General features: G+C 36.4%; 1 protein-coding gene across 6 annotated transcripts in view; it reads left to right on the top strand.

The window, feature by feature from the left end:
* Pak3 (p21 protein (Cdc42/Rac)-activated kinase 3) overlaps positions 1-25,357 on the top strand; it is a 294,919-nt gene that overhangs the window by 209,851 nt on the left and 59,711 nt on the right. For all 6 annotated transcript variants that reach the window (XM_013504549.1, XM_013504548.1, XM_013504547.1 and 3 more), the window contains 4 exons: positions 16,271-16,371; positions 20,697-20,741; positions 21,904-22,057; positions 24,096-24,133. In XM_013504549.1, the coding sequence (XP_013360003.1) occupies positions 16,271-16,371; positions 20,697-20,741; positions 21,904-22,057; positions 24,096-24,133 (338 nt within the window). The remainder of the gene's footprint in view (positions 1-16,270; positions 16,372-20,696; positions 20,742-21,903; positions 22,058-24,095; positions 24,134-25,357) is intronic.

The raw sequence follows: 25,357 nt of genomic DNA, 5'->3' as shown, positions 1-25,357 counted from the left end.
GGTAAATTCATTATATGGAAAAAAAAAAAAAAAAAAAAAAAGATAAAAACTCTGCACAGTGAATTTCTTTAAGTACTTTGAAATAACTATAAATATGTATTTTATGTGTAAATTACCAATTTAGCTGCCATAGTAGTACTTTCAAGTATTTCCAATGGGAAAAAGTATGTGTGAAAGCCAGAACAATGAAATTCTACCAATAGCTGTGGAAAGAATGAATATTTCCCTCATGTAAGGGAAAATGTGCATCTCATAAATCTAGAAGGTAAGAAAGTCCTGTGGGTTCCCTCTCATACTATGTCACCAAATAGGTTAATTGTTTATAGAGAAGATATGTCAGGGGTTAGAACCTTGGCAGAAATCAGTCCCCGTGTGACTACTTCTCTCACAAGGAGTCCTTGCTCCTTTGACACCCCTTGCAGGGTTACTGTTTCCATAAGAAGAACTATTCTGGGATACTTATTTTTACCACAGTGTAAGGAAGGCTTCAAAAGGCTTTGCTCTGGAGGGTTATGGCACACATGACCCACAAGTCAGAGGTTGGAACATAATGACATTTTTTGAAACAAAAAATATGCTAAAGTATTTTAAATAAAAACACACTAAAATATTTTTATTCTTACAGCCCACAAAGACAACATTTTATATACAATCTTTGTAAGGCACTGACTAGCAATCTGTTAGTGACAGAAATCAATGAATCATGAAAATATCTGTCACCCAAATAGTGACCAAGTCACTCAGGATGATGTGTTAGAGAAAGTAAAGGTTTTCATTCATAGAATGTGGATGGCCCTTTAAAAATACTTTATGTCCTTCCAACCTGACTTACTCAGAACAAAATATAGGAATATTGAAATAAAAGACTAGCTTTTCCATGTGGCCAATCTCAAATCCAGCCATCCCTGCTGCCTCTGCCAGAAATGGCCCCTATGTCTGCACAAGTTGTTAGGCTTCAGGAAAATATAACATTAAATGGATACAGTTTCAACCTAGGCAGGACAAGTGGGACAAAGGGCAGGGAAAGGGAAGAGGGCATCTAGTATCAAGCTAGAGGGTTTGTGGAATAAGGGTACCTCCCAGGAAAACCTCAGCCCCAGCAACTCCAGTGCAAGTCTAACGAAACGCTTTATTAGACCTTTATTTCAAAGGATTTAACAGAGTACCACAAATTAGAAGCATAGGTACAACACAGATCTGAACTCCATGATGGATTTGGGCACAGTTGTAAGTTTTTAGCTGTCTCAGTTTAGAAAGAATGGAATCTGGAGCATTTTTTTTTAACTGTAGAAATGTTTTTATTGAATATTGATTATTTACAAGTACCACAAGTTTGACATTAAACCAAAGCAAAGTTACAGGTTAAAGATAATTGCACAGGTATTTTATAGAAACCCACCATGGAGAGAGGTCAAAGTTCACTGATGCTCTTTTTTGCAAGTAAGCAGAGTGGAAAACAGCTCTTTCACTCCAGGTGAAAATAATGGAGACTAACAGAATTTACATGCTTTAAATGACTTCCTGTGACCAAATCAGTAGAGTTGCCAGATTGCTAAAAACAAAACAAAGTATGAAAACAAAATGAAGAGGCTTAGTTAAACTCTGATTTCAGATAAGTAAAAACTCTACTTTCAGATAAACAATGAACATTTTCTTTTAACTGGAAGAATATGCAAATATTGTATGTAACACACTTAAGCTGAGAAACTGCTTGTCTAAAATTCAAATTTAGCTGGACATCATGCATTTTATCTGACAGTCCTACAAATAGGCAAATGCAAAGAAGAAAGACACATAAGTTGGAACCCCCTGCCTCTAGTGGGTTACACAGAAATTTTTTTTAAAAATCAGTAACACACCAAAGGGTCTCACTACAATGGTTACTTACGCAGACTAACGTCACAATGAGAAAATACTATTACTGCTACAAATGTTGTTGCCAGAAAACATTCTAGATTTCCTCAAAACTAGTTTTGTAAATGTTTTGAGAAATTTTTTTCATTGAAGTACCTTTTTAGTTTTGTAAGTATCAAAGACACATACTACCACAAAGATAGGATGAGCTTAAAACAGATATTATGTGCATATGAGTTTGTTTTGTGTAATAAATATGATTTTGGCTGCTTTCTAACTTTCTTTCACTGTAGTGTTTCCTAGTTTTTCTTCCTGAACTTTGGGAGAGACAGGAGGTTGTGTGAGGGACTTCCCTGCTACCAGGGTTTACAGCCTTTCTCTGAATCAACAAAGGGCATTCAGGGCTGCCAACACATAAGGGCAGATGAATAATAAATAAAACCATCTGAATTCCGGAGAATGAGAGAAAACTCTTTGAAAGGATGGGTATTATGTGAGTGTGGAGGACTCATGTGTAAAGTAGAAAAGAGAAGGGGAATAAGTGAGGAGTCAAGATGTGATGTCTCCACAATGCCAGAGTTATTTCACTGAGTAAACCTGGGGCAGAAGTGTAAAGCCAGTCACACCATGACTGCATCCGAACTTAGAGTGTATAAAGTTCTCAGCTTTCTATAAATTCTCATTTTCATATCACATAGGGTATAATTTAAAATTATTAAAAAGAGTTTGCATGTCACTCAAATTCTGTATGGCATTACAGTTCTTACTGTCTCCACACATATGCAATCTCACAGGCTTCTAGACTGTTCTAAACATTTTTCTCAACCAAAAATCTGCTTGCTGAGGAATTTTAGATATGAGGAAATTGGAAAGGATCCATTACATCAGCTCTGTTGTGATGGAGTGTACCTTATGAAATATACCCTCATAATATAAGCTTAATACGTATGAAAATACATGGAGACATGCCAACTCACTGACACCTTCCAAACGCTAAGAAGGGTAATTACCATGTTTCATTTGTTAGAATATAAAAGATTAAAAAGCTTCTGCCATAGTTAAGTCTTCTTTAAGCTGAAACATTTTAATTGTCTATTAATTGCAGAATGCACACATAGACTGAAAATGGAACATGTTTTTAACTGCTTCTGTGCTTCACCCAGAAATATTTGTGCATACTACTTTTTTACCTACTGCGTGATGAACATTGTGAGGGATAGTGCTATATTTAAGACAAGGTCCCTTACCCTCAGGTAATTTTCAGTCTGGTTAAGGAACTAATACATGCATCTGTACACACAGATTACAGGAAATGCTTATATGTACACACAAATACATCTCACATAGTTTAAAGAAAATGCCCACTAAGTCATCTTATAGGCAACAGGTGCAGTAATAGGTGTATATCCTTTCATTTCACATTCAGCACTCATTCTCCTTAGCAAGAGTGAAAGAGCAACTATCACGAAGGCCCCAATGTGGCATATGTACCTCAGCACCACATAACTAACTTGTTTGCCTTCTGGAAATCTCTGTTTCTACCTTTCTTGGCACGTTCTTTATTGCTATGTTCAATGAAGACAATTGCCTATCTATTCTTCTTGTCTCATTTTTGCTGCCATTTGCTATATGTACCCCTACTTTTAAGCTTCTACTTATCCTGTCTTTTCTGTTTCACTTCCCTTTCCCTTTCCCTTTCCCTTTCCCTTTCCCTTTCCCTTTCCCTTTTCTACATATCTAGACTTTATGGCTTATCTTTCAAGCCCTTCCACATCTAGAAAGCCCTTATTTCTGTCTACCACAGACTTCTATGCTCTTTTATGTTCTTTGGACATGAATTTATACTAGATTCTTCCCACCTTAGCACCTGATTTTCTTCAGTATGGCAGGGTTGGTGGCTATTTCTGGTTTACTAAGCTTATGTCCCTTATTAGTTTGTAAGATGAATATTGCTTAATTTCCTAGTGAATCATGTCACATAACCTGTTATCCCTCTGATTGATAATTCAGTGAATACTTGCTAACTGACTCACTGACTGATTCAAAAGAAAAGAAGCTGAGACAGTAGCCAGCAGCGGTTGTTCCTTAAAGCCACATTTGTGAAATGTATGCCTTGGAGAATTAGCCAGTATATATATATTTTTTTGGAAAAATTATTGCCATGTTTTAAATATATGCTTTACATGATATTTCGTTTTTAGCTTTCTGTACTAAGGTGGCTTAAATGTTGCTTTTAAATTGCACCATATGTACCATATCATTCTGCATACTTTCCACTGCTTTTTTAAATTGATTTTTGCTTATTTGAATATTAGGTTTTTGTTTCTGTTTTTACTTTCAGGCTAAATTTATGTAGGAAACCCTTCCCTGTGTCTGTCTTCTGTCATTCCTTTTCTTTCCTGCATGCTGGGTTTTCAAGGAGCTGGAGCGCGTTCCCAAACATAATGCTGGATGTGACCATATGACATCTAATAAGAAGGCCCAACAAAACTTCCAGACATTTTAGGGAAAGATTGTGATTAGAACAGAAGGGAGACTCAGAAGACAGAGTTCTAAAATTCTTTCAGAAGGCAAATACAGCACCGTCCAGGGATGTCTTCTGTGGAATAATTAGTTGATTTCCTGTACTTTGAGCCCTGCCCAACTATATTGCCAGTGTATGCCTCTTCCCTTGCAGTGGCATCTGGCAAGACATGTACGTGAATACATGCAGAGTCATCCCCACTATTGGGGAAAAGTATAAACAATGCCTCCAACAATTGCAACTACAAAGATAACTAAAACGTATCACCCCACTCCTGGCCTTCTTGGTGGGCCTGGTCTATTGTCTACTTATCCATGAGCACATTACAGCAAAAAAGCATGTCTGTCTCCATTTATTGCACTTCATTTCTTATAATGAGGATCATCCTCACCCATTCATTTATTCCTTTGCCTATTCATTAAATGAGTCTGGTTCTGTGTTGGGGTACAGAGGTTAATACCTGCCTTTAAAGAAGAAATAGCCTCATAGAAGACACAGGTAAGTTAGCAAGGATTTGCGTTTAGCATGGTAAGTACAAAACAGAAGTGAGCACTGAAGAGAGGTGTCTAAGACTGAAGTGGGGAGCAGTTAGGGAGGTTTCTCGGAGGAGATGACAAAAGAACTGAATGAGGTGAGTCTAAACAAGGAAGAAAAAAGGTAGCCGTATAAGAAATGAGTGGCATTCCATACAGACAGAGCATCATTATGTGTAAGCAGTTCACATAATGCACTGTTAATTGGGTTTGTTTGAAGGCAACTATAAGAAATTCAGAATATGTAGTATAAAGACTGGTAAGGGAGAGGTGTTGAAGCTATGAACCTAGCAGAAGACAAGATTTTGAAGCATTTCCATAGGCCATGCTGAGAGCTTCAGATTAGATTCTGGAGACAATGAGAGAACATTGAAGCAGTGAAATAATATCATATTTGTTTTTTAAAATATCCCTGTACCATAGGAAGGAGAACAGATTGGGGGGAGGGTGGAAGGAGATGAGTCAGACTATTAGAGGCATGTGGGTGAGAAATGTGGTTTAGCCTAACAGCCAGAATCAATGAGGAGTAGGACAGGAAATGCATAAGGAATATTTAGAAGGGAGTAATAATAGAAGTAGGCAGCTACTCAGATTGTGGGAACAAGAGCTGGTGAAAGGTGGAATTGTAGCTTTATATTGCTTCAAGTGGGGAAAAGCAGTGAGAAATTGGTCTACTTTTGAAAATACTCAGTATGAGGGACCTGTCAGGAACAAAATAGAGAAGCTCAGTAAACCAGTTAACTGCATGGAGATTGGGATACAGCAAAGCGGTCAAGGCACAAAATACATACGGCAAGCTGCTCATGTAGATGGTAGCTGAAACCATGCATGTAGAAGAGATGACCCAAGGAAAGATGTTTTGATGAAAAAAATAAGAACGTAGCACAGTCCCTGGGAAATATTATTTAAAGAGCCCAAAGAAAGAGGCTCCTAAGATGAGATTGAGAAGGAAAATCCAGAAATGTGGAACTAAACTCCAGGAAAGAGTTGTGTGAAAGAATCTAGAGAGGAGTTAATTTCAAAACGTGTACCCTCTCATTTTGACGGAGAGGACAACTGTTACAAGAACTGAAACATGGTCCACAGGCAAGGAAGAGGTTATTTGTGACTTACAACATTTGGGAAGTGAGAGCTGAAGAACCCTCAATTTGTTTTTCTTTAAAATTTTTATTTTTATTAATAGATGTTTGCAGTACATAATGATTTCATCCATTATGGAGAGTTGGTATGTGTACATAACATTTTAATTCTTTGTTTTCCAACCCCTTCCTCCCCCATGCCCTCCATCTCTTCAACCCCTTGCCTTTTGCAAAGTCTCTATCTCCATTTCCTATTATCTATCCACAACTTTGGATTTTATTATTATTTTAGGTTTCTCATATAAGAGAAATTATACGATATTGAAGCTGGTGTGTCTGATCTATTTCTCAACATTATGGTCTCAAGGTGCATCAATTATTCAAAAAGTGACTCCTTTATCCTTCGTTATGATAGAATAGTATTACATTGTGTATCAACACAACATTGTCTTTATCCATTAATCTGCTGATGGACATACAGGCTGCTTCCAACATTTAGCTATTATGAATTGTGCTGCTATAAGCATGAGTGTGCATGTATAAATATGATGTGTTTAACTCTTTAGGGGAAATACCTATAAAGTGAAAATAGCTGAGTCAAATGAAATTTTTAGTTTTGTGAAAAATCACCTTACTAAATTCAACTGTGTTGGTATTGGTTTACATTTGCACTAACAGTGTAGAAGGAACCCGCAGCCAGGAAAGCATTTGCTATTGATTTCACAATGATGGCCATTCTTTCTGGAGTAAGATAAAATCTTAATGGTGTCTTATTTTGCATTTCTGTAATGGCCAGAGATGTTGAACTTTTTTCATGTATTTAATTGTCTATTCATTTCAGTTGCTCATTTTTTATTAGATCTTTTATCTGGGGAAGTCTACATTTTTTTTTTAGTTCTTTATGTTTTTAGATATTAGTCCTCTGAGGAATAGCTGGCAAATTTTTTTCCATTCTGTATGTTGTCTCTTCAGTCAGTTGTTTCCTTCACTCTGCACAACCTTTTGAATCTGATAAAATCTTTTGTTTCTTGATGTTATTTCTTGGCATTTGGGTTTCAGTTCAGAAACACCTTCCCTACACCAATGTCTTCAAGAGTTTTATCTGTTTTATCTTTCAACAGATTAAGTGTTCCTGTTTTACCATTTAGATCTTTGATCCATTTTTACTTTAGCTTAGTCATGGTAAGAATGTGGGTCTAGATTCAGTCTTCTACATGTGTATAGCCAGTTTTTCCAGCACCATTCATTAAAGAGGTTCTTTCCTCTCGAATACGTTGTTGGCCTCATTTGCCAAAGATCACATGGGTGAATATGCCTGAGGTTGTTTCTGCACCTTCTGTTGAATTTCATTGATCCACAAGTCTGTTTTTGTGCCAGTACAATACTGTTTTTCCTTGTAGCTCTGTAATATAACTTGAAGCCAGGAATTCTGATGCCTCCTGCTATAATCCTATTGTCCAGGGTTGCTTGTGCTACACTGGATCTCTTCTGGTTCAGTATGAATTTTAGTATTGTTTTCTCTAATTCTGTGAGGCACATTGTTGGTATTTTTATAATAATTGCATTAAATCTCAACAATCAGTTTTGGACTTATGTCCATTTTGACATTATTGATTCTGCCTATTCAGAAACAGGTGATATATTTCCATTTTCTGATATCTTCTTTAATTTCCTTTAAAAGGAGAAATATTTTGCATTGTAGAGGTATTTTGCATTGTAGAGGTCTCTCACTTCCGCTAGGTTAATTACTGAGAATTGCTTAGGTTAATTACTGAGAATTTCACTTTTCATGATCCACTGTGAATAGTATTATTTTCTCTATTTCATTTTTATTGGTGTACAAGAATGCTATTGATTTTTGTGTGTTGGTTTGTATCCTGTTACATTGCTGAACTTGATTCTTATTTCTAGGGATCTTTTGGTGGAATTTTGGGGTATCATGTCATTTGTGAATAATGACAATTTGAATTCTTCCATTACTGTATATATTTATTTTATTTCTTTCTCTTGCCTGATTGCTTAGGCGGGGTGATGGTGGACATCCTGGTATTATTCCTGGTTTTAGAGTGAAAGATTTCAGCTTCACCTGATTTAATATGATGTTGGATGTTGGTTTTTAAGAAACCGCTTTTACCAGGTTGAGATAAGGTCCTTTTATACCTATTTTTTCTTGTGGATTTTTATCATGAAGGGATGTTTGGTTTTATCAAAAGCTTTTTCTGTATCTATTGAGACGATTATGTGATTTTTTTCTTTTTGCTTCAGTTTATGTGATATATTCCATTTTTTATTTGCATATGTCAAATCCTCTTTGCGTTCCTGGGATGAAGGCTACTTAGTCATGCTGTGTAATCTTTTTGAAGATTTATTGCATTTTGTTTACCAGTATCTTATTAATAGATTTTTGTATGCATGTTCACTAAAGACATTGGCCTGCAGTTCTCTTTTGTTTGGGTCCCTGTCTGGTTTCAGAATCAGGATAATTGTAGCTTCTGGGAATAACACTGGGGGTACTCCTTCCTTTTCAACTTCATCAGTGTTTGAGGAATATTGGCATTAAGTCTTTCCTGAAGTTCTTGGAAAATTCAGCTGTGAATCTATTGGGTCTTTAGTTGGTAATTTTTTTATTTTTACTATTCCTCAATTTCATTGCATGTTGTTGGATTATTCAGAGTTTTAAGTCTTCTTCTGTCAGTATTGGCAGTTCATATTTATCTAGGAATCTATCCATATCTTTTGGACTCTCTAATTATTGAAGTGCAGGTTTTCAAAGTAGTTACTAATAATGATTTAGATTTTGGTGGTGTCCGTCGTGATTTCACCTTTATAATTTCTTTTCTTTTTTTTTTTAAACTGAGAACTGAACTCAGGACCTTGTACTTGCTAGGTAGGTGCTGTGCCACTGAGCTGCATCTCTGGCCACCTTTTCAATTTTTAATTGCATTGATATGGGTCTTTTCTTTCTTCCTTTATTTTTTCATAAGATTGGCTAAGAGTTTGTCCATTTTGATTATTTGTCCGAAGAACCAATTGTTCAATATACTGAATTTTTGTATTGTATTTATCTCAATTTCCTTAATTTCCGGTATGCTCTTCATTATTTTCTTCCTTGTACTGGTTATGTGTTTGGATTGGTCTTGATTTTCTAGGACCTTAAGGTGAATCATTAGGTTATTTATTTGTGCTCACACTTTTTCTAATGTGAATACCCACAGATACAAGCTTCCATCTTAGGCCTACTTTTGTTGTGTTCTATCAGTTCTAGTGTGTTTTACTGGCATTATTGTTTCATTCTTGGAACTACTTTTTTTTCCTTGATTTTTTGTATGACCCATTGATTAGTTGAGAGTGTATTGTTTAATTTCAGATGTTTGCATAATTTCTTTTGCCATTGATTTCTAGTTTTATCACACTATGATCTGATAATATGCTTGAGATAATTTCATTTTCTTTGCATCTACTTGAGCATGGTTTATGGGCTAGTGTGTCATCTATTTTGGAGAAAGTTCCATGTGCTGCTGTATTCTGTTGTTGGGTGGACAAGTTTTGTTTCAACTCAGATATTTGTTGATTTTTTTATCTAGTTGATCTATTTGTGATAGTGGAGTATTGCAAACCCTCACTGTAATTGTGTTGGTGCTTATCTAGTCTTTTACATCCACTAGTGTTTGTTTTATGATAGTCGGTACACCAGTGTTCAGTGCTTACATGTTTATAATTATTATCTCTTCCTGTTGAATTGTTCCAGTAACCAATATGTAGTGACCTTTCTGGTTCTTCTGATCAATTTTGGCTTAAGTACACTTTATCTGAAAATAATATAACTACTCCTACTTGTTTTGGGGTTTGCACTGCATGGAATATGTTTTCCCATCTTTTGATTTTAGTCTGTAAATTTCGTTTTGGGTTAAATGTGTTTCTTGCATATGGCATACTATGTGTGTTTGTTTGTTTTTTCTTTGTTTTTGACCCGTTCTGCCAATCTGTTTCTTGACTGAGAAATTGAAACCATTGACATTAAGAATTATTACTGAAAGGTATTGACATATTCCTGTCTTTACCTTATTTTTCTGTTGCTGATTCCCCTTTTTCCCTTTTGCTTAACTGCTCACCCTGCAAGATGCATTAATTCTGTTAGGCATTTTGAGAGTTGTTCGTTTCATTGTCTCTTTTAAGGCTATTTTGGAGAATTTTTGGAATGCTGGTTAGGTGGTATGAATAGCTGAAGGTCCCTTTCTCACAAAGAGATCTTATTTCTGTATCTGTCACAATAGCTGTACTGGAAATATCAGTCTGGGTTGGCAATTTTTTCTTTTAGTGCTTCAAAGCCTTCATTCCAATCTCCTCGGATGTGTAAGGTTTGTGTTGAGAAGACTGCTGTACTTTTAAAGGGTTTTTCTTTATAAGTGATTCATTGCTTTCCTTTAAAATTTTTTAAGATTGTGTTCTTGTGTTGAACTTCTGGAGTTCTGACTATGATGTGCCATGCACAGCTTCTTTTCTGGTCATGGCTGTATGGTGTTCTAAATACCTCACTTAATGTTTAATTCTTTCCTCATATTTGGAAAGTTCTCTGCTATTATATCTGTAAACAGGGTATGTATGGCATTTGTTCTATCTTCTGATTTTTTAATAATTCCTCTTCATCTTGTATTAGTCTTTGTGCCATTTAGCAGCTATTTGATCGTGTTTCTTGTTATCTTGTTATTTCTGACATATCTGAGTACATGGATTGCAGTATAGCATCAAACCTATCTTCCAATTCTGATTTTGTCCTCACATTGGTCAGTTTTGTTGTCCACACTTTCAGTAGAATTTTTAGTCCTCTAAACTTCTGTTTATCTTTTAATGCACTCTTGAGTTTTTGCTAAACTAGATTTTTATGATTTGTACCATGTTGTTTAGCTCAACTAGCTTTTTAGCAGTGTCTTCTATAAACCCACAAATAATTTTTTTATATAGTCTGTCATCTGTTTAGTTCTATCTTCTGTGAGCTTCTTAAGCACCATAGTGGTCTGGGTTTTTTTTTTTTTTTACTTCTTCTTTTATCATTTCAAGTAATTCAGTTGTGTGGATTTCCCTTTCCTCCCCATAAATTAGCCTTGTGGGGAATGTGGATCTTTTGGAAACATGCTATTGCCTTGCCTTCTAAAGTTTCTATTTTTATTTTGATTTTTTTTGCTTATTTTGCGGGTTTGGTTACATTGGTAGGAATTTCTTTCTAGTATGGAAGTCTCTTTCATTATTGTCTTCTTTTTGTGATTCACTCCAGGCATGACTAACTATCGCCCTTTGCCTCTGTCTCAAGATATATCATCCTCATATAAATTGGCAGGGTAGGATGCAGTGTATTTGACCCAGTACCCAGTTTCCCAGGAATGGACTGCAGTATAGTTAATGACACAAAAGCAATCCTGATATTGGCATATAGAGAAAACCAATTAACGGCAACAATTCTGCCACCCTGACAATAGCAACAAAATCAGGGATAATAGTACAGTCACAGACAAACTGCACATTGATGTTTTATAAGAACCAGTGCTTTTTAACCATAAAAGAAAGATCTATAATTATAGTATAAACAGTAAGACAAAGAAAATACATACAGTAAATATCTGCTAAATCCAGCATCCATACTTCCACTAATACCACAAAAGAATTCAACAGTAATAGCATACTGTTAACTATAGAACTATTAACAAAAATTAATAGTTATAATGATAGAAAGGATGATGAACTGGAGAATTAAAGAAGTTAAATTTGAAAAATAAAGAAAAGAAAAATAAGGAGAGAAAATGAGATAATAGGTCCTATTAAGGAATTATAGGAAATTAATATAGTTAGATAAAAATAACAGACAAGAAGGCCAAGCATGGTGTTGCATACCTGTAATCCCAGCACTCAGAAGGCTGAGGCAGGATGGTCGCTGTGAATTGGAGGCCAGCCTGGGCTGCAAAGTAAGTTCAAGGCCAGCCTGAACTGCATAGTGAAACCCTGTCTTAGGAAAAAAAAAAAGATGAAAAATTAACAGAAAAGAAAAAACAGGCTGAAAAAGAAAGAAATTAAAAGGTAGAAGAAAAGCAAAAAGTGGGGAAAAAGAACCCAAACCCCAGTGAAAGAATGAAAAAAATGTGTCCAGCCCATATGTATAGATCCCTTGTGTTTTTTAATGAATAGTTTCTTTCCAGGTTCTGCAGTCTTGGGATCCGGCAGACACAGTGGAGAGATAGTGAGTCATTACTAAGAACTATTTTGTTTCTACACTCACATTTTTGTTAGTGTGGTATCCTGCTCTGCCTTTCCCACTGGGCATGGTCTGTCAATGATGTCTATGCTATGACTGTTGTCACTCTGACAATTCCCATCTTCCGTGTCCCTCTGTGGATCCCAAGTCATGGTTTTCTCTGCCTGACTTTGTTCCCTGTGTATTTGCAAAGTGCCCCCACCCCCATTCCAGAGGCTCCCCCGCCTGCATACCCTAGGCTGTGGCAACTATACAAGCTGAGCCGTAGACTTGCTCACATTTATAGATTGAGAAAGCAAGTAGACCACTGAGTTCAATGTTGATGTAGCTAGCAGGGCGGAGCATGTGGTTAAGCTGTTTGGTGGACTCAATACCAGCACTTTCGGACACAGTCCCCTCTGGAAGCCTCCCACACTCACTCAGCGAGGCTGCTCACCATGGAAAGCGGGCTCTCTGTGTCCCTCCCAGCCTGAGCTTTAACTTCTGAGGAGATTTCTGTCTAGTCAGCACCCTCTCTGTGACTATCTCCTTTGCCGTCTCCCACTCAGTCATTGTGACAACCAGCACCAGAAACCCTGTGGTACATCTGCTCTGCGGTTGTTCTATGGCTCAGTCCTAATGAACCCATGGTCAAAATGGTGACCGATCAAACCCTCTCAAATACAGTATGGTAGACAATTTCCTGGGATTCCTCTCCAACTCCAGCCTGCCTTGTGGAAGAAGTCGTTTTCAGAGTAAAGGGCCATCCTGTTTTTGCAGTTCACAGTAGCCATAGGCTTCTCTTGGGGGTAATGTTATCACTTGCTGGAGTGGCTGTCCTTCTGCAGACACTTTGTCAGTGGAGACATCCTCCCCAGGAGCCAAGGCTAAGACTCTACTCCTCTAAACTGGGTGGCTAGTGGTGTCATTTTACTGAGATAGGGAACAACGGAAGGGAGCAAGTTTGCATTTTTTGTATGTTACACTTGGTCTTGAATGCAGAGAATGATTGGTTTGGTAAGCCTGGCAATCTGGTGGCCTTCTAGTGACATACCATTAAGTCAATTCTGTGTGTAACTTAGCCCATGCATTTACATTTAAGTCACTAATGACAAATGTGCAGCCAATCCTATTGTGTTAGAAGACTTTATTTGCAGACAACAGAGGGCATGCATGCATACTAGTGTAAGGATTAGAGGTATAGGTTAAAGTAGGGGCTGTATCCTGGAGTCCAGGAGAATTGCGAAGCTCTGAAAGTATATGAAAAATTGTGTGTATGTGTATACTGAAGTTTTATGAGCAGAAGTCTCACAGATTTCTTCAAATTTTTCACAGTTGATTATGAGCCCAAAAAGATGATCAAGAACTGCCAATGGACTAAAATGTACCATAGATATTGTGTAATAGGAAGAATTTTTCAAAAGGAAAAAAGGAACTAGGGAGGGGGAGGGGGAAAGGAAGGAAGGGGAATGGAAAAAAGCAATAAAAGAAGGGTAGAGTGGAAGCAAAACTTTGTAAATTAGGAGGTAAAGAGGGGTTCAAGGGAGGGGGTAGGATTGAGAAAAAAGAGGATACAAAGTATATTATGTACAGGTACAAATTCCTTATGACAAATATGATCATTATGTATATCTAAATTGTACCAATAAATTTAATTTTTTTGTCCTTTGGGGGCAAGGTCTCACGATGCAGCTCAGGCTGTCCTTGAGCTCACTTTGTAGCCCAGGCTGGCCTCAACCTTGTAAAGATCCTCCTGCCTCAGCCTCCCAAGTGCTGGAATTATAGGCATGCACCAGCATGTCCGGTATAAATTTAATTTTAAAAAAGCTAATGAAACTGCTTTGTTAGAGTTAATCACTTGCCAGGGACTCTTCCCAAGCCCTAGGAGGGCCCCTAGGAGTTCTGTATTGTTTTCACATAAAAGGATGTTCCTCACAAATTACGTAGAATGCCTAGTCTCACAGTATCTGGATCCATCCCTGCCAACCATAGAGTGGGGAATTACCTAACAAGAGTTAGTATCTGGGAGTGGATTCAGTTCAGGAGGAACGAGTGTAGAGAAAGAATCTCAAGAAGGCATGGGCTGGCACTAGAAATGGCAGGAGAAAACCAAGCAAAGGAAAACTGGTTGCTAAGGGAGAAGAAAACTCAGACATGGTCATGAAAGTAGAAAGAGAGGTAGTTAGCTGTGTCTAGTATGGATGGGAGAGCAGAGAAAATAAAGCAAAGATTATGGGAGTTGGTAAGACACTTTCGGTGGAGCGAGAGCGCAGAAAGCTGGTTGTTCTGTTTGCTTTCCTGAACAAGCAGAAATGATGGTTGAACAAGTGTAAATGGTAACTGCAGCAAACAAATGTACAGAGGAATTAGGCACGATGATAGAAAGCTCTAAATTGACTGCTGGGATAATCATCAGGTAGACTCACTGTATAATCAGAACCAGTGCTGCGTTAAGTTAGATGGAACGCATGGACTTTTACAAAATGTATCCTATAGCTAGGCAGAGGTTTTCGGTGACTCTTGTCCCTCTGCCCCCAACCTTTCTTTTCTGCTCCTATAAAGTCCCTCTCAATACTTGAATTTCCACGTTTCTGCCCTCTTTTCCCTGTCCTCTGGCAGACATACCCAATGAGAGACAGTGCAAAGAGCAAAGAAGCCACAAGTGTGACATTTAAATATGAAAATTTTTTAATTTAAAAATTCTCATGGGAAATTTATAAAATATATAATATGTATGAGGTTAATTCCATGTTATCTGTAATTCAGGCCAAAGAAACATCTAGTTTCAGATAAATAAACCACAAGTATGCTGATTTGCCTGGTGTTATGAAAGTGAGTACTATTTATTCAGTGTGGAATGAAGTATTATCAGAGGTACATACTCAAATCTGTTGATATGACTTTTATGGAAGCTACCAGATGTCATTTTAGAATATTTCCATAGTACCTTCCTGCTGGGAACTATTTTCAGATATATAAATTTCATTATAGTTCCTAATTTAATTTCTTTACGATTGTATCTTTAAAGGCTTTTGGCTTATTAACCTGCAGAATGTTTATACATTATTATGTCACTATGAAAAATCTGCTATTGAAAAAGGTAGTAATTTAAAATGGCTAAAATGACAGAATAGAAAGATTGCTTAAACTTAGAGGAAGCCAAAAAACTGCTTTCAGGTATCCAAAAACTAATAAAATTAATTCAGTAAAAAGCACCAATACATAGTTTTTACCAGCAATGTGCTAGGAAGGAAATAGTTTTAAAGATAAAGAAAGATGTGTAACATCACTTATTTATAATACTATCCTTCTTAACAGGAAGACCAAGACATGCTTTACGTTGTAAACATGTAAATTAAGAAAGTTCCAACTTCTTTGTTTGTGTCTTTCAGTATTGGATATTGAACCCAGGGGCTTTGCACAAAGCTGCATCCCCAGCCCTTTAATTTTTTTTTTTTTTTTTTTTGAGACAGGTTCTCGCTATGTAGCCCAGGCTGGCCTCAAACTCATGGCAATCCTCCTGCTTCAGCCTCCTGAGTGCTAGAATTACAGGAGTGCGCCACTGTGCCCAGCCAGCAAGTTCTAACTTCTTGACATTCATTTACAATTGACAATGAAAAATTCCTAACACTTTTATAGATAAGTGAGGGGCTTTTTCTTTCCTGTTCTTTCTCTCTAATACTAAGCCCTAGCTTGACTTGAGTTCAAGAAAGAATAGGAAAGAAAAGTTTTTGATCCAACAAAGGCAATTAAACAGATGTACGCAGATACTTAATTGATTACATCCTTACACTGGTAAAGGACATAATTCAGTCTGATGAGGGTTTTGTTTGAATTGTATTTTGGAAATTTTTACATAATTTTTATATAATCATTTTTATCAAACTCTCAGCCATTTCTTTAAATAAAATTGGATTTTCTGGAGTTAGAAATTGCTTAAATTTTGTTCGAATCGATTTTCTTTCAACTTTATAGTTGTTTTGATGAACCTACTTGTACAAGTTATGGAAGGAAAAACTATAATCCAAATAAATACATGTTAACATTTTGCCTTTAGCCAATAAGAAGAAAGAGAAAGAACGCCCAGAGATCTCTCTTCCTTCAGACTTTGAGCATACGATTCATGTGGGGTTTGATGCAGTCACCGGGGAATTCACTGTAAGTAAGCTCCTTGTTTCATTCTGTAAGCCCTAAAAAAATCCCTTTGTGAAAATAGGTTCCATGCAAGAATGACCATGTCCCATAATGTCCAACTCAATTTTTTGATGATTGCAAGCAAAGTGGGCTCTGACTAGACAATCATAGATGGAAACAGAAGGTGGCAACAACATAGGCAAAATTATTTCGTCCATTTGAACAAAAATTCTTGATCACTGTATACTCTTCAGTTTCAGTGAAAATATTAATTTACCCTGGCACAGAAAATGTAGTTCTGGTAAGGAGACCCTACCTGAGCCTATTCTTTATCATGAGAAGTAAATTGGAGAGAGTCATCTTCTCAAATTGACCAGTGAAGACAAACTATCTAAATCATTCAGGTTTTACAATGGGACCTGAATTACCCAGATCAGCTAACCACACTAATTGAAAATCTCTGTAAAATTGGTTTGATCTTCCATGTGATTTCAAAAACACATATTTTTTTTTTTTTTTTTAGGATTATTAGTGGGTATATTTTGTAGACATCTTCCAGAAACAAGTCCCATGTTTCTGGAAGAAATACTGATGAATATGTCATGTATGCTTTAGTGCTTACTTTGAGGATACATATATAATATGAATAATTCATAAGAAATACCAATAACAATTATTTGGATAGATCATCACTATAGGTCAAGGCATTCTTTGAATATTTGTAGTGCTCATGTAACACAGAACCTCAGATGTATCACGCCATTTGATACCTATTTTTAAATGGGTACTTTCTTTTTTAGATAGGAGAGGGATAAGGTGGTGCTACAAATATGTCCCTAGGAATCTCAACTATTTTTTTCTATTCTATTAAGAAGCTCAGTTAAAATGTATATTCTGAAATAATGAGTAGTTTTGAATAAACTCAGAAAAAATCTTTGATAGGACCATCAACATCAATTCCTGGTTTATTAAACCTGAGAGATATATAGATATTGAATGTATTTCCTGCCTCCAAACAAGGCGGTTAGTGAGCAGACAGTGTCAGATGCCTAAGTGGAAAAAAGCAGGAGCGAATCAGTCTGATTTATAGAGGTAAACCATGTAGCTGAATGGACAGCCAAGCTGTCTGATTTGCTTAACTCTGGAAGTAAGCAATAAGAATAAAATGGAAACAAAGTAAACATCTGGCCCTCCTAAAGTTGTGTAAGCAGATTATTTCTGCATTCTCCATAGGAAACAGAAGAGAATGTAAGAATTCATGCACTGTACAATGGAGATAGTATTGAATGAATTTCATCATCAGAGTTGGAGACGTTATTCAAATGCCCTTGAGTTTGAACACAGCCTTGTTATTTCGTCAGAATGTTCCCTTAGCTCTGTTGAGAAGCTGTAACCCTGCTCTCGATACTACCACCATCATCCCCAGTAGATAAAAGTGATTTTTTATCATGTGAAAAATTTTATATGTTTAAATATCATAAAGAAAGAGATTTGTAAGTATTTTTCTGAAATTTGGAACAAGAAAATCCTTTAAATTGTATAGAAGTTTTAACTAATAACTTTTATCTCTTTATTTTTAAGAACTTTGTGTTACCAGTTTTGACCTTTTCTCCCCTGTGCTTCTCTTTTGTTTAAATGTCTCATCATTTATTGTTGGCATTCCACATTTTCATTTCTTTTTTTTTTTTCTTCTTTTTGTTTTCTGATCTGGAAATCTTCTCTGGTTATACCACATGACATTCTGCTTCTTTTTCAATATTTTATTCTTTCTACATTTTTCCAACTTACTTGACATCTTATGATTCAGTCTATCTTCGGCTCTTTTCTTTGTTCTTCCTGGGTTCTGAATGGAAATGAAGGAAGGTGACTCATCACCATCTCGCTGACTACAACACCAGTCACTTCATTTTGTTATTTATTAGAACCCAGTGAGTCAATCAGAAACGGATGGAGTAAGATATGTGATTGGCATTCTTTCCAGTCATGAAAAATATAATTTGATGCAGTCCAACCAAAGCAAACAAGCCTAAGCCCCAAATCAATATGAAGTAAAATAGCTGTTTGGAATACAAATACAAATTTAAGATACATAGATAGATGGATAGGTAAATAGATAGATAGATAGATAGATAGATAGATAGACAGATCGGTAGAGCTAAATTTAGAAATCTGAAGGGCTTTAATTGTCTTCTTGATCTTTTGTAACTACTTGTCAACACGTTATATCTAAAGATGCCAAATTCTGCCTTTGTTTAACTCTTAACCTGTGATTTACATGTACTATGCTATTATGTTTAACTTTTAAAATGCCAAATGATAATAAGCTTTTTAAAAATCATTATATTTGTGGGGTTTAGAATTGAGTCCTAATTGCAACAGTATCATTAAGTCTTTGTGTTTTTGGGGGGGTGTTTACTAAATTTGATTATTGTGATTGTCTAGGTTGAAGTTTGAGCAATTTGTTGAATTGTCTTAGCCAGTTGTCTTATAAAGTTCTGCTATTCTTAATTTTGGAAACTTGTTTGGTGTACTGTTTGGTGATTACACTATGGCTAATTGGCCCATAAGATCTTGAATACCTGGTTATATACTTGGACCTTAAAGCTAAAATTTCATTGGATGGTGAGATTTTCAGTATAAAATTATTACAAGTCCTTATCCTTTGTATTGCCATTTTTGTCCCAAATACTTTAGAATTCCCCTTTCCAGACCTCTAGACCTGTGACGGTCGCTTCAAGTCAATCAGAGGGAAAAATGGTATGAGTGATATAAATTATCATTTCTTATGATATGATAAATGCTTGGCCTGTTATATCATGCTGCCATTCTCCTGGACTACACTGGATAATCCCCAGTTTGATGTACATATACTCGTTATCTTATATATGGTCAGGCAATGATATGTGCTTCTGCTTCTGATGGTTAAACTCGCAGGTCTCTATTAGCTGTCTGAGTTTGGGGATTGGTGTGTCAACCTGGAGTCATGAGATGGCTTTCTGATTATGTGCCTTTGTGGCATACATTGAAATATGAGTGTCAGGTTTCATTGATAAGCTGGCTTGTCTCAACCTAGAGAAACAGAAATTAGGTCAGCAGTGTAGTCATATGGTAAGTATACTTGTCTGGAGGATGTTCTGCAGTTGACAGCATTTTTTGCTGCTGTCTAGTGATATAGCCCAACCAAAAGTTTATTTATCATAAAAGTTTCAAAGTGCCATTAGGGTGTATAATATCTCCAAATATTTGAATGATTATGGTAATGATCATGCCAGTGAAGTCTGCTTTGGTGGTTATGTGCAATGCATACCTGGATTTGTAACACTTAATAACTCCTTTGGCCAGTACAGTATTAACCAAATGCTATTAATTGCTCCTAGAATCAGAACTGGGATCATGCATGGGCTCCTGAGTTCCAATTTTTGGCTTAAGGCTTTAGCATCAAACTGCGTGATGAATGCATGTAAAACTATTGCTATACTGTGCTTGGAGTAACCCCAAATACCAGGAATCAAGGAACTATATCCCAAATTAAACCAGTTGGGCCAAAGCATGTTTCTGTAGCATTTGAGATATCTTTATTTAGACAAAACTTTTACCTTATATCTGACTTTATTTTGTGGAAAGTGGGATTTTGGTACTGTAGCTTTAAAATGGAGATTATTCATATATGTTTTGAAATAAAATGGCTTCCTTTTCCCTGGTCTAAATGTATGAGTCACTTCAACATAGAGGCTGGCTGTGTAGGAACATCCCCTTCCTATTTTTCTCTAAGCCAGCCATGACTTTAGCTACAAAATGCAGAAGCACGTCAATGAGAACAAAAATTCAGCATTGCCATATAGCTGTCCTTTGAGCTTTAGCCACATAGCCTCTTCCAGCGTGAAATTGAAATTGGTTAACCAGAATTGGGAACTGAAATTTGTAAGTTCATCACATGGCCATTGGCTACTTGTGATCACCCAGTTATGAAAACAACTTACAAATTATTGTCAAAGCTTTTCATGATGCCATCCTTCTTCCCTCCAAATTCATGTTTCTGCTTTTAGTAATTTCTCCAATCATTTAATGGTAATTCTTACTATTGCCTATTTACGGAGGAACCATCTAGCCAAAAGTGGAATTATACATCCAAACTTTGGAACATTATCATTTTCTCTGTGCTCTTAAATCTGTTGTCCTGTAGACTGTCCAGACCCTGATTTAGTTAATACCTCCCTATTTTCATAACCGCCCCACTTTAAAAGGGATTCCCCCCATTCAGACCCATTGGTTTCATCTCCTCCCACCTTCTAAGTTGTCCCACATTCTGTTTTAACTTTCTTTTCTTTCTTTATTTACGTCCATTACAGCCAGATCTCTATGGCTCACAGATGTGCCCAGGGAAGCTCCCAGAGGTGCGTCACAGGCCCAAAAGAAGCTTGCATCAAAGTGCTTCTTTGAGATGTCATAGCACTGCAGAAGCAGGTTCATGTGTGTGCAGTAGAGTTGTTGCTTGGCTTATCTCACTTTTTTGTTGTCATTCCCAAACTCTGGAGGCCCACGTCACACATTGTTTTGCCGAGACTTCATAGGACAAAGCCTCTTAAATTGTGTCCGGATGCACTTCCGGAATAGTGTGTCTGCTTCTCTCTCCAAGTCGTTCTTGGAGGTTGGATAATTTTGAAATGGGGACATCTGTAGGTTGAACTTGTAGGAAAGAATGTTGAATACTCAATGCAAAACTAACCTCTGTTTAATTTTTGCAATTCTCCTTGGTTAGATTGCCAAATACTCCTTCCTCTCTGCTCTAAATGCTTCAAATTATTGCAAATTCTCACAAGGCTTTGGCATGGTTCTCATGTCCCCAGGTTTTATGTGACCAGTAAATGAAGTGGGGAGGAAGGGATGGAGGAGCAGAGGAGGGCATGCCTGGAGAAAGCTGCAGTGGAAATCCCCAAAGCAGCATTAATGTTAGTATTTAGCATCTCAGTGGTTATTGCTCCTCCACAATTCTATTTTTGTCTCCTCCCAATTTGGCTTTACATTAAAGCTCTAGACCCAAAAATTACATTTTGCAATCACAAAGTATAAACTGATCAAGGGTGAGGTTTTCCTTTTATTCTAAAACGTATTCTGATTACAGCATGCCCAGAAACAGCTTGTTATTTCAGTAGCAGAAAACCATTGATATGCACGATACTATGCTGTGCACAAATTTAGAGAAGTCTTGCTATGTCTGCCCTGAGTCGCCAGAAAAAAATAAGCTAAGCTATAAACATCATTTCATGGATGAGCAGAGTCAATATGGAGGTGATTTTCATGCGCTTTTTTTTCAATCACAGTCATACTCCCACCCACCCTTTTTAAGTTGGATCCTAGTTTTACCTATGTGTTTTAATTAGAGAAGAGAATGATTGCATTATTAAGTTACTAACGTTAAATCCAGAATGTAACTTCAGTTTCCCAAGTGTAATCCTACAGGTAGCATGGGCTTCTTGGTGAAGAACTTTACTGGAATGTGAGCATGCTGCTGCCTAATGTTCTGAGCTCCCGTTCTTTCCCTTTGGTTGTCTACAGGGAATTCCTGAACAATGGGCACGATTACTCCAAACCTCCAACATAACAAAATTGGAACAGAAGAAGAACCCACAAGCTGTGTTAGATGTTCTCAAATTCTATGATTCCAAAGAAACTGTCAACAACCAGAAATATATGAGCTTTACATCAGGAGGTAAGAGAAATTTTAGAGTACTGAAAACTGAAGAATTGGAAGGAAGGAAAAAGAAAAAAAAAGAAAATAGAAGGAAAAAATGGAGACAAAGCTTCTGTAAATAAGGAGGGAAAGAAAGGTTGAAGGGAGGGGAAAGAATTGGAGGAAAAAGGAGAATCAAAATATATTATGTACAGGTACACATTCCCTATTATGAATGTGGTTATTATGTGTATCTAAAATGTACCAATGAAATTAATTTTTAAAAAAGAAAATTGAAGAATTCACTCCAATCTCAGAGTCTCATGATTAAAATAAAATGTCTGTGGAACATTTGAAGTCAGTTCTATTATATTCTTCAAATGTGCTCAGTATAACTAACGCAAAAGATGACTTAGAACCTGGAATTGATCACAAGAGTTACATACTCATTGGGTGTTTTTAGAGCCCAAATAAGGAAATTGTTCAGTGAGCCCATAGGGGTTCGCTTCAGTCAGCAATTGCAGCTGTTTGGTCTCTTCACTGAGGTGAAGAGCTCAGTCACTGAGGATCAGGAAGTAAGAAACAGATGAATTAAACCACAGTCTCTTGAAATTTATCCCATCGGTACATTGATTTGCACCATGATGATGTGAAACAGATTGTTGATTGTCAGGTTATTTTCATCATATTTGAAAATGAGACTAAAGAATAGAAACCGTGACTTGTTATTTACAGTGATTGAAATAGTCATGTGACTGCCAAATCATGCCTTCATTTGCCTATGTGTAGAGCTGGCCTTTGTTTGGGAATTTGATATTTAAATTTGCACTATAAGCAGCCAAAACATATCTCAAATAATACTTTTGCATTTTTTTTGTACTGGAAATTGAACTCGGGACCTTGCACTTGCCAGGCATGTGCTTGGACTGTTGAGCTATACCTCTGGCTACTTTTACATTTTGAAAAATATGATTTATATTGTGTCTCTAGAACAACTTATTTCATGTCTGAAGAGAGCAGGGAATGTTATCAACAGCACCCCAGCTACAAAGAGCTCCTATTGATTGGCATCAGACATTATGTATGGCCAATTTGAAGTCTGTTTGAGAATCGTACAAAAAGACACTTGCAAGGAGAAGTGTGTCTGATTTGGCCAGATCAAATATCAAAGCTGAACACTGAAGATATGTGACAATTCACATGCTAATTGGGACTTTTTGATTTGATATTAGCTATTGCCCCATGTTGAAAATCTAATAAGAAGCCCATCAAGGCTAATTTTTTATGCTAGTTTTCCATGTGGAATTAAATGTCTAAGAAATCCTGCTGACATATAAAACAATATTTAATATGAGGAAATCAGGAGATGTGCTTCAACTTACAATCATAGGTGACCAGAACCAAAAATGCATTCAAGAAATCATTTCAGCATACCCACTGATACCCTTGTTTCCCAAGGAGTAGCCACTGCTGTTTTAACACTTTTATTTTTATATGTTAAGCTTTCTTAACGTACAGAGATCAGCTGCTGACAACCATATTAAAGCTCAACAGTATCTGAGCTATTACACTATATTGTGCTGAATGAAACTTACCACATTGTTCTCTGAATGCTCTAATCTTGAAACTGACTGTATAGGGGGTCAGGGAGAAGAGGAGAATCAGAAACGAAGGCAGAAGGAAGGAATGGAAAGGAGGGAGAAAGCAGAAAAGAGAGAGAGGAAAGGAGAAAAAATCCCACAGTACAGATGTATAGACTGATAATCAGGAAAAGGTCAGCTCCACATTCCTCCATACAGATGAGATTCACTTCCCTAAGGTTTTTATAATGACTTGGTGAGAAGATGGTGAGGATGGAATGGTATAAGCTATTTTAAAGAAAAAATAATTATCATTTGTCATATCTATTTCATATTAAATTGGAGAATTTATTCTTGGTCCAAGACATGCAGGGTCTTGGTTTGCTTATTTTTCTGGAGGATTTTTGTTTGTTTGTTTTTGTTTTGTTTTATTAGTATGCCTGTAAATGAGACAGCCCACATGAAACAAAGGTGACCTCTTTATTCTCACTTTTCAGATAAAAGCGCACATGGATATATAGCAGCACATCCTTCAGTAAGTGAAAAATCAAAACCTTTCTCATGATTAAAGTTTTTTTAAGATCCAACAGAACATAACTGCATTTTTCCTATTTTTAGATATAAAATCCTTTCAAAACAGTTTTAAAGGTAATAATTTAGATAGAAAAGTTTACCTGTTTTAAGGGTACAATGAGCTTTAGTAAATTTATATTATGTATGCTATATATTATATATATATATATGCTACTCTCAGAGTAATCAAGTTTTAGAACATGTCCAGAACCCCAGCAAAATCTCTCTTGACTACTTAAAGTTAACCCCTCCCTACTGTTACCCTAACTCCTGGGCAAGAACTAGTCTGGTTTCTGCCTTCAAGACTTGCCTTTCTGGATATTTCATGTAAGTGAAATAATGCATTATATGACTTTCTGGTATTGGCTTTTTTTACTTAGCATAATTCTTTCAGAATTCAACCAAATTGTTGTGTACATCAGTAGATTGCTTTTCTTATCCCTGAGTAGTGTACCATGGTATAATTGTACCACTGATTGTTTGACTATTCACTCATTATAGATTCTCTAAACTATTTCTGGTTTTAGGCTATTATCAATAAAGCTACCATGAAAATTCATGTTCATTTGTCTTTATGTGACAAATGTTTTTAGTTTTTTTATGTGTAGGATTTTGAAAATAATCATATTAATAGGAAATTCTCTTTATTGAACACAGAAGGTATATGTCCAGCATGGGCTAATATTATTTTTATATTCACTTAATTTTCCCTACAATTCAATTAAGTAAGACATACCATTGTCCTCAGTTTATAGATGAGGAAACTGAGGTTTAAAGAGATGAACTTATTGTTCTAATTTCTGACATTTAGCTTTCTACTGTTATTTGTTCAAACAAACTAAGATACATTGAGGAAAATGAACTTTTCCCAGTCACATGCTTTTCATCGGAAAACCAACTAGAAAATGTATAAATTAGTCTTTGGAAGTACTGTGTTATCTGAAAGAATACCCATGTACATTGGACAAAATGAGCTCAGACAGGATTTCCTTTTCTGTGGATTTTCATTTTGATATTCTGATAAAAACTATTCCTTGTCTCATTTACTTCCGTATTGGTGTAATAATTGGAATTAGTGAAAGTCTACTAACCATTTATTCAGGATTATGGATAGCCAAGTCAATTTTTTCTTCTCATAGATGATAAATACTAACCTGCCTGACATCATCCTGGCCAGCTAGTGTGA

This window comes from Chinchilla lanigera, unplaced genomic scaffold (genome assembly GCF_000276665.1).
Source record: "Chinchilla lanigera isolate Chin_1 unplaced genomic scaffold, ChiLan1.0 scaffold00089, whole genome shotgun sequence".
Lineage (NCBI taxonomy): Eukaryota > Metazoa > Chordata > Mammalia > Rodentia > Chinchillidae > Chinchilla > Chinchilla lanigera.
Note: the sequence above shows the minus strand (reverse complement) of the source record. Positions and strands in the feature narration are given on the sequence as shown.